General features: G+C 40.3%; 1 protein-coding gene across 11 annotated transcripts in view; it reads right to left on the minus strand.

Moving 5' to 3' along the window:
* Nucleotides 1-259: 259 nt before the first annotated feature.
* The window catches only part of DLG2 (discs large MAGUK scaffold protein 2), a gene marked incomplete at its 5' end in the record, with an annotated part of 1947716 nt that continues 1929110 nt past the window's right edge, over nt 260-18865 (minus strand). For 7 of the 11 annotated variants that reach the window (XM_081100118.1, XM_081100117.1, XM_081100121.1 and 4 more), the window contains 6 exons: nt 260-1114; nt 3225-3316; nt 8523-8632; nt 10803-10975; nt 14468-14569; nt 15506-15556. In XM_081100118.1, coding sequence (XP_080956244.1) covers nt 1008-1114; nt 3225-3316; nt 8523-8632; nt 10803-10975; nt 14468-14569; nt 15506-15556 — 635 coding nt within the window. In that variant the 3' untranslated portion in view covers nt 260-1007. The remainder of the gene's footprint in view (nt 1115-3224; nt 3317-8522; nt 8633-10802; nt 10976-14467; nt 14570-15505; nt 15557-18865) is intronic. The other 4 variants (XM_081100123.1, XM_081100115.1, XM_081100116.1 and 1 more) reach the window with 1 other exon arrangement.

The following is an 18865-nucleotide window of genomic DNA, read 5'->3' on the forward strand; positions in this document are numbered from 1 at the left end:
GGGCAACTCATTAAAGGATGTGCTCCATGAGAGTCTGTCAGTGATCGGATAGGGAGGCCATGGGAGGTAAGTAAGGGAGAAGCCTGTGTCAGACTTGGAAGGAACTCAGATGCTCTTAGTGGATCACTGGCAACAGAAGGGAGAGTGCAATGGTCAGTTCTTGAATTTGATAATCTGCAGGTAGTGCATACAGTTAGTCTTTCCATTAATTAGTCTTTACAAAATATTTCACAAAACTTTTTTAACCTATAGAAATGTGTTTCTATACATTTAATATATTTTTATTGTATAAATTATTCTCATCTTTAGTGCCTTCTTTCACTTTATAAATGGCAAAATAGACAATAAACAATCATGAAGCTAACCCAGGTGGAACCCCCTCTTCTCAGCAGGGTCAGTCCTCCATACACTCGTGAGTTTTATGAAATGCTCGTCTTTGCAGGTGCCAGTCAAAGAAACTACACGCACATCCTTCCCTGGTATTATGCCGTCTCCAAACGGACTCCTTTCTTTTTTTTTCCTTCGTTCTTTCCTTTGCTCGTTAAGAAATCAAAGGATGTGCATATAAAAAGTCAAAGTGGACCAATTACAGGTGTGGGTAATGGGAAGGTTGGTGAAGTTCAAGTGCTGGCAACTTTTCTTTAAAGCAAAAAAAAAAAAAAAAAAAAAAATACAGAGAGCTCAGCAGCTAAGTCGGCTCTGGACATCTGCTGGGTGAGGAGGCTGCCCAGCTTGGGCACCAAGCCCGTCAGAGGTTCATCCCTATGCCTGGCCCCTTGAGCAAACCAAAGCCTTCCTGCATACGGCAGTGTCTTTTCTGTCCCACCCTTCGGCCCCTCTGTTTCCTTCATGGCTTCACACAGTTTGTGTTGTACATTCATCAGAATTCACATTGACTGCAAAACATAAATGCAACAAAAACATAAAAGCCTCCAAGTAGTAATATTATATATATATTTTGTTCTTCTAAATGCTCTTCTGTCGTTGTCAGAGGTGCAGTAGCTAATTTATAACTTTTCCTTTGAGGGGATCCAGATGAAAGGCCCAGACTGCTCTTCAATGACAAGCTTGCACTGGTTATATATATCTTCTAAGCTATCTCCTTGGACAATAGCTAGAACGAAAGCAAATGCACCCGGCATTAGGAATCAATCATCAATCACGCAGCAGAAGCTCAAATCAGTGATAGACAAACTCATCAGGAAACTGAGTGTGACTTTTCACTAGTAAGAAAAAGCAGAAAATTCACTTAAGCAAGGTCACATCAATGATGAAAAAAGTGCTTTTCAAGGCATGTTCTGGATCAGCAAGAAATGCAACACAAACTCCCCTTTCTACATGTCTGTCTGTTGTTCTGGACAATGAATCAGCCATTTATTTGCATTTTATGGGTATCTACTCTGGGCCAGGCCCTGAGGTAGGTATCAATCAATTTTTCAGATTGAGAGCTCCCCATTTATTAAAGAAAGCTGGCCTTATATGTCTGTACTGTACTTACTTAGACACAGAGGAAATAATAAAGTTCTTGGAAGAAACTTTAGTTAACCTCCTCAGCCCCCAAAACCTTTAAAAAGAAATCCCATTCATTCTCCAAGTCATCTGGTAACATGAAGTTTTACCCTACATACTCAAATTGAGAATATCTTATGGTAAGTACTTATAAGAAACATAAATAGGAGGAAACATAAACAAAGTGATAAACTGTGTATTACTAAAATACCAAGTCACTTAGATTTAAGTACATTTTATCATCTCCTGGGCCGGGGGGGGGGGGGGGGGGGGGACGACGACTATCTTGTAGCTACATCTCTAAAACACATCAGTACTATCCTTATTACAGTAGGGCTTAGAAATAAATTGCTACTGAAACATGGTTTAGGTTTTTAAAAACACTCTTCAGAATGTATTGATTATTGTATTGTATGCCCGAATATTAGCCACTGTCAAATATACATTCTTTTGACTTGATGATCCTACCTGGATGCTCTTGTAGGATGAACTATAACTCCTATCTTTGTTATTATTAGAAATTTTACTTAAGATTACCCGATTCAACATATTTGCTAACTGCTATGCCACTGGTGTTTTCTATTCTGAGTAAGATAAAAAAGAAAATATCTAACTTCACATAAGGTTATTCAGGAGGAAAGTTCTTATTTTCAAACTATCAGTTGTAAGGCAAATTCCACAAATGTTGCTCACTCTTTGGATTTGATCAATGTTTCATGAATATATATGAGAGAACCCAGGGTACCCAAGATAAAAAAAAATCGTCCTTTATTCCCCAAACTTCATGTTTCCAAGGAAATATTTAAAAAGAAAAAAAAATAGTTTTGTTTAACAGGGAATTAATTGAAACACAAGGAAGTATTTCAAGATTCTTGTTCACATGTGCTAATGGGGAGGCCGACCTCCAGGTCACTGAAGGGGAGGCCGACCTCCAGGTCACTGAAGGGGAGGCTGACCTCCAGGTCACTGAAGGGGAGGCTGACCTCCAGGTCACTGAAGGGGAGGCTGACCTCCAGGTCACTGAAGGGGAGGCCGACCTCCAGGTCACTGAAGCGGAGGCCGACCTCCAGGTCACTGAAGGGGAGGCTGGAGGCCCTGAGACTGCTGCTCTAGAGTGACTGCTTTGGACAGCGCACATTCTGAGCCCTCAGAGTTTCTTTTTTCAAGTTTTCTAATACCAGGGAGATAGCTTAATGAAGTATCAATGCCTAAACTGTCCTTAGTAGCAGGAAGTAGCTCAGTGGCATCTGGCGTTCCTGGCTTTGGATAGGGCCCCTGGGAACTTGGGAGCTGGCTGCAGCTTAATTCAGAGCAGGGAGAATCCGGAGTCCAAAGCAAATGGGTAAAGCAGAGGGAAATTAGGGATTTTCAGCAGGAAGGTTTGGGGGCCCAGATATACCAGGCCCTCAATATGCCAAATGTCAGGCAATTTATCTCCTTTATTACAGTTCAAGGGGAAATGAGCTTACCTGTATTAGACTTATCGAGGTGAGTACTTTGTAAGTTATATAAATGTCTGGCCACTATTGTACATTTGAAACTAATATAATATGTACAGGGTGAGGCGAAAGCAGGTTTACAGTGGTGAGGATGCGAAACAGTTTATTCTTATTTATTCATTATTGTACAAACTTTCCATACCAACAATTGTAAACCTACTTTCGCCCCACCCTCTATGTCAACTGTAATTGAAAAAATTTTTAGAAAGAACTTACCGGTAAAATACTCTCCAAATTCCTGTTCCAGCTTAATTGCACGATCGTAGGTTTTCTTGGCCTGTTCCTCTGTGAGGCGCTTGTTCATCTCCCTGGGAAAATGAGGGTTTGGTATTAGAACGCACAGGGACTATTCAAACCCCGAAAAATTAAAATGTCTGGCAAAAATGAGTCCCGCAGGAGACTTAGTGTAATCTTAGCAGCAGCTTCCCGTCTTCATTTGGGACTCATCTTTGCTGGAATCATTTTTAGCAACAAGGACTCCTTCCCAGGAGCTCACTCTCTCCCCTGCAATCTCTTGGCCCCACAGTGGGTTGAAGCAGACCTGTCTCCTTATGATTTCCAGTTACTGGTCCCTGTTCTGCCCTCTCCAGCCCCACAGGGTAGGGCTAAACTTCCTTCCTCTACGACAGGCATCAGGGTCTTGAAATCAAGCCCTCCAGTGTGCCTTGAGGTTTCCACTCCTTCAGAATAAACTGTCCTACATCCCTCATCTAGTCTCTCCTTGGATATGATTTCCGAATCCTAACCTTTCTTAGACTTTGTTCTAGTCTATCTAGATCTCTTTTAAATGTGGGCCGTAGAATTGAACAAGATCTTCCCAGGGTGGTCAGAGGGAGGAGAGAGCTGGTCAGAAGGGAAGGTACATCACAGCATTTTGGACTGCATTACATCTGAGGGAACATGACTTAGCTGTTCTCAGGTCCTGACCCCTCAGAAAGCTTTGATTTCTCGACTCCCCCATCCTTCCCAAGAGCTGCTGCTCATTTTTAATGTGCAGCAGAAACCATGTGGAGTGGAGAAACACAGAAAGTGCTTCCAAAGAATTATAGGAGAGGTGAAGGCCCCTTAGGCATGTGTGTCTTTTTTTTTCTCACCTGAGGACATGCTTAGAGAGAGGAAGGGGGGGGAGGGGCGGGGGTTAAGGGGTGGGGGGCAGGGTAAGAGGGGAGGGGAGGGGAGAGAGAGAGAGAGAGAGAGAGAGAGAGAGAGAGAGAGAGAGAGAAACATTAATGCGGTTGCCTTCCATACATGCTCTGACCTGGGGATTGAAGCCACAACCTAGGTATGTGCCTTGATTGGGAATCGAACTGGCAACCTTTTGGTGCAGAGGATGACACTCAACCAACTGAGCACTCTGGCTGGGTAGGTGTATGTATCTTTCAGGCTGAAAGGCATTCTGCAGCTCTTGCTGCTCAACTTTGACAAATGGCAAGGCATGTCTGTAGCAACCAGCGCCCTGAACTTCCTCTGTTTTTATAATCAGATGGAATTTCAAGGAGCTGCTGAAGAAGGCTTGAATTAAAGTGAACATAGAGGGAGTGTAACAATCCATAGTGCTGGTTCCAAAATATTTTCAAATAGACTGCAAGCAAGTACTATCAAATAATGAGCCAGGATAGAGGCGCTTGTTAAGGAACAATCTCTAATGCTCACTTTGCTTATTTTTGTTCTGATAGAATGGGCTATAAAGGAATTATGCCTGAAATTCTCTGTCCCTTTCTTTCTGTTGGCCTGTCAACCATTGGTGAATCATTAACTGTATATAAGTACTGCTTAATCATTGTAAGTTTATTTAAATCCAACCGACTAGTAGTCTCAAGGGCAAATTGAGGTGAGAGAAAAATGGAAAATAACCTAATCTTCTTTAATCCCTAACCAGTGGCAGCGTTGTCTTCCCATGTCCTATAGTATTACTTTTTTTTTTTTTGCCTACCAAATTACACTTTTTAAATAGACATTTTATCTTTCCATGTTTTTAAAATCAAAAACATTTATTAATCAAAGCCTGCCAGTCATTGCTTCTGATCATCATAAGAATACCAGTGTTGACTGCACTGGGCTGATAGAAGTCCGGCCAAGAGCAGAGATATTTAGTTGGTCCATTGGGATGTGTGGACCAGATGGGTGTAGAATTTCGAAAGCATTGCTGCCTTTGCATGCCACTTAGGAAGCCAGAGATCTGAGTCTGGAACACATGGTCTTAGTCAATTCCTTTTTTTCAGAGCAAATATCTGAGGCCTGAAGTAGTAGAGAGACTTGCCTAAGGTTGTACATTTAATAAAGAGTAAATCTGATGCAAGAACTCAAGGTTTGTTGTTGTTTTTTTTTGTTTTTTAACCATTTTTAAGTCAAATAGACCTTCTATTATACCAAGATTCTTTCAAAAGAGACTTATTTGAAAAAAAAAAAAATTCAAACCAAAGTCAGAATCATTAACATGATTCTGGACATGATGCTGATGGCTGCAGTATAAAGAAATGGGAATTTCCTGAATTCCTGCTGTTGAAATAAACTCATCTTGTTCTGAGGGATGGTATCTATGATCCTCCTCCCAAATAGCACAAGCCCTAGAAGCTGTGAGTGGCTGTCACTCTCGGGTGCAGACAATGCTGGGCTAAATGAAGAGATACATTACACGGGAAGACAGTGTTTTGCTCCAGATGTCAAGGAATCATGTAGCTCTGGATCTTCTTTGACTTCCCTGGCCCATGCTGGTCTGTCTTCTCGGAATTCCCTTTGTACTATTTGTAGCAATGACTAAATTTAGGTTTTTAATTCTCTAATATATGATTTTTTTTTTTTTTTTTTTTTTGCCTAACCTAGGAGTTTTTCAAGGGCAGAGACCATGGCTTGTTTATCAGCATGTGGCAAGGAACCTGACTCAACACATTGAAAGAATAAGTGGATGAATGAATGAATGGACAGCTAGACAAGGAAATATAATTATGTCACAGTTAAAGACAGAAGTGAAAACAGGCCATCATAGGAGCAAAAAGGTAAGAACACACTGGGGGTGGCAAGGCGAAAGCTTCTCATTGTCATGGGGTAGGGCAGGGACAGAAGTCACAGGGGCACACTATAAAAAGAACATCTCTTTCAAACACTCCCTCCATTTCACGCTTCTCTGGAGAGTCAGCCATGTGTGTGCTAATAAGCTCTGTGGTTTGATGTGGAAGATGCGCTTGAGAAAATGTGTGATGATGTATCAATGCCTGAATGTGACAGCTGCCACGCTCTTGTTCCGGCTGACCTAGCCTTCACTCCTCCAGGGGTGTGAGCGACTCAGGACAGCCTTGCCGCTGACGTAAAACCCTTGGAAAACTGAACTGGAAAGTACACATTCCGCATTTATGAATGAGGGCGAATTGGTTGGAATGTCTCCACTACTGCACTGGAGCCTTATGGATGTGGCTGCAGCCACTCTGACAGATTCCTGGTCCTCACTGAGGAATCCAGCCTTCAGTATGTTTAATTTTCCTTGGTGATAAGTGGCTGTGACAATGCCTTAAGGCAAAACGAAATAAGTCATCTGATAGCTGTGGAAGGAAGTAGACCTACTGAGTGCCAGATGGGACTATCTCCCGATCTCACGTGGACCCAAATGTGCAACTGCTATTTCTCCCTCAGGCCTCACTTCCTAGGAGCCATTTATCCCACTGTCTGTTGACGATGTGAAACTTATTTTTCTATTTATGAAACAGGCTTTTAGGAGGCTGTTCTCAGGATGTGAGGGCTATTTTTCTATTCTTCTTCTTAATGTTAGCATTGCTCATAAAATTTATGAGGCTCGTTAAAGATTATAAATTACTTTTACATAATGAAATTTGTGGTTGCTTAATTCACTTTGTGCAATACGCCACCCAGTATCCTATATGAGGGGAAATTTAATACATGCTGTCGGGGATAATATGATCAAGAACCACTATTTTATTGTTCACCCGGATTTTTCCATGTGCCAACTATGGGCAAAGCTCTTTATGTTAAAATTTAACACATAAATTCACAGGGCTGAATTGCTGGCAATCTCCTTATTTTATTTTTGGACCCTGATAAAAACTTTGCCCATCTTTTATTTATGAGAATATAGTCTGCTTTTAAGATATCACTCTGGCAATTTCCTCAGAGACCCACTATATATTTAACTGAATTCTCTTGGGCTGCAATTCCAGCTACTGCAACTTGCTTCATCTCTTCATCATCAGAGAAGATGGTGGAGCAGGTAGCCGATAGCCTCTGCAAGCAACTGTGTTCACCTCTGGGAGTAAGTAATTTCTTTGATCTTTCCATGAACACTGTTTTCCAGAACTTTGTGGTTCACTTCTGCAGCCTGTCAGATACCCTGAAGTCTTGAAGCCTAAATGCAGGCATATTTAGGCAAAACTCTTGCGACCTCTTGGAAAAGGCACTGTACTATTCATATGTTTTATGATGATCAAATATCAAATAGCTTTATTCCATTTATAACAAGGTAACTTGATATATTTTATAGCAATAATGGCTACTATTTAGCAAGTGCTTCCCATATGCCAAAGACTATATGAAGAACTTTACATTCATGATCCTGTTTAACCATTCTTCTAGCTCTATGAGGTATATGTTCTTAATGTGCCAAGTTTAGAGGTGAGGAACTCAAGGTCATGGAACTGACCAGTGGCAAAGCTAAGAACCAATCCTGGCCTGATCAATTTTCAAGTCCCTGCTAACTTTGCCTCTTTGTTCTGCTACCTTTATGGCGACTGCAGCCTCATTTTTGTACGGAAGTTATCTATAAAGTAATGCCCACAATTTCTATCAAACTGCCAAAGGAAATATGTTACTTTATAGTCAAGTCAGATCAGGAATATCTTCCCAATTTGTTTAGTGACTTTTGAAGGAAGATATTTTACAAGTCTTCTGAAAATTAAAAGAATAATATAAGGTATTTTCCCCCTTGTTCATAAATGTGCACAAACATGGGGCTGTTGGCTTAAGTAATAGATATTTTACTGCAAAGCCATGAAGAAACTCCCTATAGAGGATAGTGGTCTATATTCATGAGGTTCTAATTAAGGAACGTAAGAATTCTGTGATACAAAAAAATGAAATGCCAATGAAAAGAGTCTAAAATATTGTCCACTCCTTTGATAAAAATTCACACATTTAAAAAGATTTACCAATGGAACTGCTCTCAGAAGTAAGAAACAATTAGAAGATGATACTATCTATCATTTGGAAAACCAAACCAAACAACCAAATTAAATCAACCTACCTTCAAAACAACAAAACAATCACACACATACACATACAAAACAACTTGTGAAATGAAAATAAAAGTCAAGAAGCATTACTGAAGACATTTTAAGGAATTACTGACATGTTTGTAGTGACTCAAAAAACTTTAATACAGCTTTAAAAAAAAAAGGGAATGCTTAAAAAAAAAATCAATAATGGCATTTCCCCTTTGTAAGCATTTGTGACAGAGCTGTGTCATATGGAACAGGGGCCAGATGAAGGCCTCTAATGGCCTCCACTTACATCAGAGGTTCCAGAGACTTGGGCTTAATGAAGATGGCAATGGGATAGAGCTGAGCAACTTGTAACCGCTTGATAGCATTTCCTGATACGTCAAGTATACAGTGTTTGCCCTGGTAGAAAGAGAAGAAAAATATGGAGTTAATCCAGAAAAAGTGATCATAATCCAACAGCCACTGAAAACAATGCAAGTGTGTTAGGGGAAGATAAGGGATAATGGATTTCTCAGGGTTGAGAAAGATCACTGCAAAGCACAAGTAAAAGTTGTTACATGGGTGATTGCTGAATGCTTGCCATGACTCATATTTATCACTCCCTTACTAAGTGCCTGCCCTTGGGACAGACATTCCACATGTGTTATCTCAGTTAACTGTTTTCTTTTTAATGGAATTAATTGGGGTGACAGTGGTTCACAAACCAGACAGGTTTCAAGCGTGCAACTCAATAAACATCATCTGCACACTGCATCATGTGCACCCATCTCCCCTAAATATCGGATGCTTTGTCCAGAGGAGATACGTAAACATATGTAATGCGACCGGTCTATTCTCATAAAGCTCGGAAACCATCTCTGAAGACAACTGTCAGAAGGAATTCCCATATCTAGGAGGTAGGTATTATCAACTGCATTTTACAGAAGAGAAGACTAAGGCTTAGAAATATGAACGAACTTGCCCAAAGTCTCAGTGTTAGGAGGATGGAAACACAAATCTTGAGCACTCACAGAGCTGTTGGTTGGAATAAACGGACACCTCATTGTCTCATCCCGCCTGAGGGTAAATTTGGAGGAGTGGTAATCATGTGAATTTAGAATAATTCCGTAAGTATTTGCTGAGTGCTGATATGTATCCTGACCTTGATATGCCCAGCCTAGCAGAGGACACTCACAACAAGAGCTACCTTAAATCTTGTATCTTAAATGCTGAGAGAGAGGCTTGCACAGGGTATGTAAATTTCTTGTTTGTTAATGAATAGAAACCCTATTACATTATAGCACAGCTCATTTAACTTGGCTTCCACTGCAATGAGTGCTCAGAGCAAGGAGTTGCTTTATAAAGTATTTCTAGAAAAGTAGATATATTTGCCACACATCAGATTCTACCTCCTGGAGAGAAATGGCCTCATTACTCTGATGCTGGCAGAACTTTACACAAGAAGAGAAAAAGCACATTATGCAGATAGAAACAGCCCTAAATAGGGGATAACAACTCATCTGTAATATTTAAGTGAAAATGAAGCTGAGTCCATGAATACTTGAGCTCTTATAATAGGAGAAATGCACTGAGATGGTTGAAGCCTTTACCACAGAAGTAATAGATTCCAAGTCTGCTATCTGTGAAGTGTAGCAGCTGCATAAAGTTTCTAAGTGATTTATTCACTGGCCAGAACATTTCGAGTTAACAACGATTGTATCTTTATGTTCAAAGAGGAGAATAGATGCGATTCTCCAGGAAACCGATTACAAACAGTATGTTATAGAAACTAACTTTTGAGAGAGAGGGAAATAGATGCAGCTGCTTAGTGTATTCTTAGGTAGACATTTAAATTTCTTACTTCATTTTTGTACCAGTACATCAACAGGGAGAAAACAGTATTCAACCCAACAATAAATATCAATTATATAACAAATATAATTGGCTCATAACTCTTTTCCCCCCTCTTATGAAATGAATTCTCTGTTGACAGATCTGGATGTCTCTATAGGCAGATCTTAAAGCCACACTCAGGTGCTTTTCTATCCTATTCTCTTTGGAATGTTCTCCTCTTTCCAGTCACTTAAAATTATTAGCAGAGAGGCAATCGCAGCAACAACAACAACCTTAAGTTGGAATTTTTGCCAGTAGTAGGCTAGGCAGTCAGCCCATCTGTCTCTCTTGATCACGGGGATCTTAAATTTTCAGGGAGATAAGACGTAACTCCTGCTAATAAACAGACTCAAGGATGCTGATCTAAACCACCAAGAGTAATGAAGCTTCCTTAATAAGTTCGATGTTGTTTACTGGGACCGAAGTCAAGGACAAAGGGAATCTTCATAAACTTCAAGCTGTTCAATGCCTTTATGTTTATACAACACCCTTTCCCCCTCAAGTCCATCAGCTTATTTTATTGAGATTAGAACAAAGATTAATGACCATGCTCTAAAGTGATTCTTTTCTTAGAGGTCTAAAAGGATTATTTCATCAAACTTTACAACTGCAATCAGGAAAGAGTAATGACCAAAATATGCAGTTTGCCAGCTGGGACCCGTCGGCAGGGGAGGTGTACGATGGTTGGTGAACATACCCTTTCTGCTACAAATCTCACAGACTGCACACTGGTTCCATACAAGTTGTCGTTGTACTGGCCGGCTTCTATAAACTTGTGCTCTTGGATATCCTTCTCCATTTGTTCTCTGGAAATGACAAAGTGATAGTCTCTGCCATCCACCTCGTAGTCACGCTTTGGCCTTGTAGTATCTTTATAAAACAAAAAAATAACATGAAGATCTTACATTGACGCCCATAAACTTCTTTACACTTATTTACCCCACTACACACCCAACATAAATAGATAAAAATATGTAATATGAAGTACCATGACATAGTCATAGGTACCAGTCTTAAGCCTCCTACTGTAAACAACTATAAAACTAGACAAAAATATATGGAACAACTATTTTCAGGCATCAGACAACAGGCAGTGCAGAGCTGTGATTCTTGATAAGAGAAACATATAAGGGGAACTACATTCACTCCACTTTCATTTCTTAATGGATAGTCTAGAGGTCATACAGTGGCCCCAGAAAGATCATATTTTGAAAAGTTACTCTAGACCCATCTTCACCATCATTACTGGAAGAAGCTGATCTGTCAGTAAATTATTACCAGTCAGGACAAAAACTTAATATTTTATAAAGAAAAATTACAAAATCCAGATTCTCAGTGATGTAATATCACAATAAAATATTATGGGACAAGCAATGAAGCAAGAAAATGTGTCATATAACCAGGAAAATAAAAGGACATACAGTAGAAATATATTCAGGAATTTAAAAATATATAAAATTAGATCATCACAGTTTAGGTGGGACTCAAAGTCATCAACTCTAATTGTGGCTAGAGGTGACTAAATTCTTTGTAAGAGGAGAAGAGCAAACAATTATCAATATCAATAAAAAATGTTAATATATTTCCAATCTTTGATTTAGCTACAGTATTTCTAGGAATCTATATTAAAAATTGCCAAAACATAAAATTTTATCTTGAAAGATGTTCAATTATACCAGTTTATACATTATAAATAACTTTAACATTGAATTACAATTCCATAATAGTGAAAAGCAGAGAAAACCCAAAATACCCATAAAGGAAGATGCTTAATTATGGCATAGTAAAAATTCAAAATATTTATATAAAATCTCTCTATATAAAAGGCTAATATGCTAAGTGTCCCTTTGACTGTCCAAGGAACAGACGCTCAACGCAGGAGCTGCTGTGATGTGCACTGGCCATTTACAAAGGAACGGCACTGCGGGCCTCGCGCCCACAAAGCAACACTCGGCTTCCCCCAAGTGAGACACCGGCCCCGCCACCACCCTGGAGTGACAGCCCACCAAATCGCAGCTGCTGCTGCCGAGACCCCATGGCGCAAAATGTGGTCCACAGCCCAGCCCGGAAACGGTTGCTGTGGGCACCAGGTAATGAAGTCACGCAGCAACGCTCGGCTTCCTCTCTCTACAGCAGCGGTTCTCAACCTGTGGGTCGCGACCCCTCTGGCGGTCGAACGACCCTTTCACAGGGGTCGCCTAAGACCATCCTGCATATCAGATGTTTACATTACGATTCATAACAGTAGCAACATGACAGTTATGAAGTAGCAACGAAAATAATTTTATGGTTGGGTCATAACATGAGGAACTGTATTTAAAGGGCCAGAAGGTTGAGAACCACTGCTCTAGTGTCTAGACTCCTTGGAGTTTCTTCAGCCCAGGAACACAACTTGCTTTACAGCCAGTTGGAAACATTTTACATTTTCACCAAATGTCTGAGAAGTGTTTTCCTGTGCCTCATCTCATTTTATCCTCACAGAAGTCCTGGAGTAGGTAGATAGGAGATTCAGTAGAATCCTATTTTCTTTTCATTAGCCAGAAAATGGAGATTTAGAAAGTTTAGAAACTTGACCCGACTGAAAAGAAATAAGAAATGGTGGACCTTGAAAATGACTTCAGGTTTTCTCACTGCGCAGAATAGTCAAACACTGCTGCAGTTAAACATTTTATCCTTTGTTCTCCCTGTGTGATCTATAATGATAATCTGCTTTGTGTTGATATTTACTGCTGTGTTGCTGATAACTACTTGAAAGAGAAGTTGGGGTGCTTCCCTGGGCTGGAAAAAGTTTAGGTAAATCAGAAAGCAGGTCTAATTAAGCAAGTTTATCTATATATATAAAGCTCTTGCTGGCGCCAATCACATGCATGTGTTTCCATCTGTCATGTTGATCGTGAATTTGGTTGACACTTATAGAGAAAGGGTGAATAGCAATATTAAAACATTTCTTCTAATTAATTTCCTTTCAATGTGCATGAATTTGTGCACTGGCCCTCTAGTTTTAATGTTAAATAAAAAATACTGTATATATCTAATATGTATCCAACCACAGGAGAAAATGCTCATATAGAAAGAATAGATGGAAAATACTAACAGTGATGTTATTTCTGGGTACTGTGTGGGATTCTGTATGTTTTTATTTTCTCACTTAACTCTATTTTTAGCATTTTCAAGTTTTAGAAACGTGTTTCTAAACATGTGCAATGAACACGTGTTTATTATCATTTTATAGTGCTATTAATTAAAAAAAGACTAAGAGAAGAGTGTGCAAGGTTGAGGAGAAAATGAAAATGATACTTAAGGATTGTGTGTTTTTTTTTCAAAATTGGAGGAACAAACTGGAAGTTGCTATAAGTAGTTTGACTTGATCATTTCTATGTAGAGTCTTTTTCAGGATAGGTTCTATGGCAGGATCTCTCCCCAAAACCCTCACTGGGAACAGTTTCACAAGATATAGTCATCATTCTAGTTCCCTTCTGTTCATGTACTGCACACATACAATTCCTGCTATTCTTATGCATTTCAGGTGACGTGTAGTACTGAAATATAAGAGATACTTCAAAGCATAGAGCTTTAAAAATGTACAGTGAGAAAGAAATATTTGTTGGGATCAGTTTTAAGAGCTCAATTAGCTAATCAATTTAAATTTTCTGGTGGGTTTGTCTACATACACAGAAGGCTTCCAGGCATTAATTTGACAGTGAGAAAGATGGAAGTGAGTTGAGTAGGGAATATATGGTGGGTGGAAGGAGGTAGTGCAGAAAGAATTTTACAGGGATACTCTCAGATACCTGATAGTTGTCCATATGACAAAGTAGATTAAAGTCTGTAATGGCCTAGAGGGGACATTAAAGATTTACACACCTTCTTGTCTTCATCCTCCCAACACCTGGGACTATTAACACACAGGGGAAGACTATTTTGTTTTATTTTTAAACTGATGCATGGCCTTAAGTCATTTTGAGGTGATTTTAACATAAGACTGTTTCTGAGCTCTCTCATTCTATGGGAAAAGATGCTTCAGTGGCATTTCAATCAATCTACAAGAACATACTGATGCCTATCCATAATCCTACGCTATTTTAAATGCTATCACAGTTATAAGGACAGGATCCATCCTGCTTTCTTGGTGAGCACAGTCAGTGTGGAGAACATCCATACTCACTAAATAGAGAACAGTACAGAGCAGGATAGATGAAAAGCATTAGGCAGATAACATCAGATAAGATGCATAGACAGTAGGTAACTGAAAATATTTGAATCACTGAAGAGACTATTGGAGGAACAGAATTACGTTTTATCATCTCAAAGGGAGCCAAGCCTTCCCGCCCGCCCCTCAGAGAAAAGACAAGTGATACTTACGAGGCACACAGGAGCCAAATTTGTCAGGGAATTCAGATATCAAGTCGTCGTTGATCCGATCCTTCATGGGACCCAGGATAATCACTGGCCGAGTGTAGTTTACTGTAGAGAGGAAGAGGCAGATGAGGAGAGAGACATGGAAATGACTGTAAAATTGCCAAACAATGAGAATTGCGGAGGGCATTACTGCATTGGATAAATTGCCCATACAGCCCTGCATTGGGAAATTGATGTTTGTCATGGAACCTGTTTGTTTGCTTTGACTACTTTCTGGAATTTATTAACAGGAAAAAAGCAACTGCAGTGTCTGTCAGTGAAATTCAGAAGCATTTGGAGGGGTTTTGCTTGCTCTTGGGCTGTGCCTACACGATGTCAAAACAACTACATTTTTTCATTTAGTCATGTATTGCATTTAGTCAGCTCAGTGGGAGAAGAAAGATTCCAAAGCAGCTGTTTGGCCATTGTTTAGATAATGACTTTACAAAGTAATTGTTAGTAGTAACAGAAACTTATGTTTTTATAATTTCTTTTCCTCGGCTCAAAATGCCGTTTATACTCTGTGGGGTTTTCCCCATTCCCTTGTAGTGTGAGGTTAGAAGGAACTGTGAAGTTCACTGGGTACAACTCCTCATCTGATGCTTGCATTGTCTCTACAATGTCACAGCCATTAGCTTCTGTCTGAATGCCTCCAGGAAAGGCAAAGGCAGGCTCCTGGAGCAGCCCACAGATGACCTGTAACCTAGGACAGGTCTGCTAGAAAGCCCTTCTCAACACTGAGCTGTCTTCAGTCTCCTGGGAGATTGTATCCAGTGCTATAGACGGGGCTCTCCATTAAGGACCACTCATCTGGAGGGGCTGCTCCCTCCTCCATGGTCAGCAGTGTGTGTTGGGGATAGGGAAAAAGGGAGAGCATGTGTCCTGGGACAGCCGAGCATTAAGCAGAGTTAATTTTCCTTATTCCTTCACTCTTTCCCTCCTATTGTGGTGTCACCTGTTGTGGCCTGGAATTCAGGAAGCAGCGAATGCAGGGAAACTTACTTTCCTGCCTTGAGACAGGCTCGTAAGAAAGAATGAAGTCTTCTTGCCCTCCTGGGAAGAGAAGAAAGGAAATGTACAGTGGACTAACAACCAGTCATATACTATAGCTACAAGCACTGCTCTGAAGCACAGGAAACAGGCACAGTTCAGGGTTTATTTTCTTTACTCTCTCTTCTCGAATGATTCCAAAACTCCCTTCATCCTCATAAAACTATTTAGCACTGTCACAGTGTCAGGTTACCGGTGGCCATGCCTCTAGGTAACCAATGGAGGCTAGTTGTCCGCAGCTCATTAGGGCAGTGGCTTCTTAGGCTGCCTTTCGCAGTGGCGCGTCATGGCCCCTACACACAGCATTACTACTTAAAACAAGATCGTCTGCTTCAGTGGTCGGCAAACTGCGGCTTGCGAGCCACATGTGGCTCTTTGGCCCCTTGAGTGTGGCCACAAAGCTTCAATTGCACTGTACATGCGCACCCGCACGTGGTATTTTGTGGAAGAGCCACACTCAAGGGGCCGCAGTTTGCCGACCACTGGTCTAGTTCAAAAACAGGCTCCATCCAATAGTTGGATGCTTAGATTATCAGAATTTCGGGGCCTTTTATTTCATCTTCTATTTTATTTCCCAAAGAAGCACACTATTCAAAAGCAAGTGTTAGCTTGCTTCATTTATGATGCAAAAACTTCCTCAGCATATATTACTGGACACTGAGGATTTTACTCTAATGTTTATTCATCAGGAAAATGCTGAGTCAATCAAGAAGGTAAAAAATTAAAGAGTCCCCTAAGTCCTTGGTGATAATTGCCATTAAATCTAGCCGTGAAACTCTGGGAAAGACCTCAGAAAGACAGTGTAGCTAAAGTGTCAGCCCCTCACTGTCATTTGCCACCAGCCTTCTGATTCATGGTGGGCCTCAAGTCAACAAAGCCACGGAAGGTAAACTGGTTTTTGGCAAATATTTTTTTCAGTCAACTATTTTATCCAGTTGATGACCTGGGCATGAGATTAGGCTGATTCAGCTGCAAACCCAGAAGGGTCTACTCTTTTATTTGCTTTAGACCAGGGATAACTATCCTTTGATGGGAAATAGTTTAGGATTGTTGAAAAGGGCTTCCTGTCTGTTGTTCTACAGAGAAGGTAGTTTTCCCTGAAACCAAAAGGCAATGAATCTTACTGCTTTATCTCCCCATCACCCCTCAAACACTGTCTGTCTGTCAACACCACATGTTCCTCCTTCAAAAGCCATAGCACCAGACCAGGTGAGTTCATTTCATAAAAGGCGTTCATAGCACAGCCAGTTGCAGACTGACAACAGATTTGGGGAAATTAAGCAAGTATGTGGAGAAAACTATGAAATACAGATGTCTTCCCTAGAGACTGGGTAGGTGGGGTTGGGTAGGGGTGTCTTACATTTATAAGCTTGAGAAATGGCCCCAGCCTAAGTCATACTTACTTCACCCTTAAGCAGGGCCTATTCTCAGAATGGCACTGCTAGGCCAACCTATTTCCTAAAGGCATGGAGAGTGGGCCTGATGTTCTTTCTAAGTGGCATCTACTCATAGCTTCCCTAGAAGTCTTCAGGGCACATTTTCACATCTGGGCAGGGGTCTGGTATTGAAGAGTCAGATTTACATTCTTTTAAAATTCAAGAAAAATGATTCATTTTAATAAATAAAACTGACATTTACGGAGGCGAGGCAAAAAAAAGTGATTGGTTCCCACTTATCTAAAGCTTGAGAGGTAGAGGTCATAGGAATCAAACTACAGGTGTAAAATAGTTGGGGGAAAGTATAGTTTTGGAAATAGAAGCATGGCAGACTTAGAGTTAATGTTAGACTATTTTTACAGGGAAATTTAGGTGGAATGATTAAAATGTAAAAGGCGAATACTAACTATGGTCTAACAAAAGTTTTAAACATCAGGTGATATTTATTTCCCACCACTAGACTGGGAACTCCATAAAGGCAAGGAGTGGGTTTCATTTACTACTGTGTCTCCAGCACTTAACATAATGATGTCAATAAATTTGCCTTCTGATTTCAGTGGTAGAAAACAGGATGAGTAATGAAGCCAAAGGTGGCTTCTACTTTGTATTTCTATGTGCTTTCACTTTAGGAAGTGTGGTTTTCTCTCAATGAATGTAACACATTATGTTCCCATAGGAATCTCTTTCCTGTGGTCTTGCAAATCATTCTAAATAAGGTATTTGGTGCCAGTCCATAGAATTTGTGATTCAGAAAACTAGGTCAAAGCAACATAGCTTTGATTAATTTTGTTAGACAGATCTGTAGTTCTTTGTTCATCGATTGCTTTTTGGTTTACTTTCTAACTTATACCAGGCACTGCTTCTTGTTCAGAACAGTAAGACTAGCAGTGGCAATATCCCTATGTCAAGGCCCATCCCAATTCTAATGACTTTGTGACAGTCAGGTGTTATGTAAAGAAGTTTCTAGGGAAGCTATGGTGGTTGGTATCACATAATAGCTGTGAATTCGGCACCTTAAACCAATTTTCACTTTCATGTCCAAGAATGAAAAGCCCTATGGGTAATGGAAAGAAGACTAAGAGGCAGAGGGAAAAAGGTCACAGCAATGAAGGGAAGATAATCCATGTGTGTATGGCACTTTCCAGGCCATAAAGGGCTTTCACAGCCATTTCTTTTGTGGTAGGTGCTCTGATGATAACCCATTTTACAGATGAAGTAGCTGAGCATAAGATATAATGGGGCCTGTTTTCTCAGGTAGTAAGTAGTGGAGTCAATATTTAAAAATCACACCTTTTTTGACTCCTTGTTGAGTATATGACACTGTCTCAAAAAGGCAAGACATGTAGAATTCTCTGGGGGCTGGGATATAGAAGCAGACCTTACCAATGAGCAAAGAATGGGTGGCAGAGATAGCCGCTGACCTGGGTCAGAGTCACTGAGGGTCCACCTGTGAACACCACCTATAAACATCAACTCTTAAAAAAAGGTAGTTGTGTTATCTCCATAAAATTGTGATTGGTAGTAGTTTTTCTATTTTTGTTCCAGAGGTGTTGGCACTTGGGAAGAACAGCCAACAAAAGGGTACCAACTGTTACTTGGTCTTGTTTTTGCAACTGCATGGCTGAGAGTGGGAGAGCAGCAGTGCTGTGTGGGGGCATCTGCAGCTGCAGGAAACAGCCTTTGTAACAATCTCCATGAAACACCTGGTGTTTGAACTGGAAGCAAGTCACAATAAGAGGGACTTGGAGTAAGACCTTGATATGCACTGATGATAGAGAAAAGCAAGTTGATGTTCTTTCGGAATTTTTGGAAACTAGAAAAGAGAGAGGAGGGAAGAGAAGACCAGGGATAGTACATTTAATATTCTAAGTTTAGT

This window comes from Myotis nattereri (assembly GCF_964212035.1).
Source record: "Myotis nattereri genome assembly, chromosome: 9".
NCBI classification, from domain to species: Eukaryota; Metazoa; Chordata; class Mammalia; order Chiroptera; family Vespertilionidae; genus Myotis; species Myotis nattereri.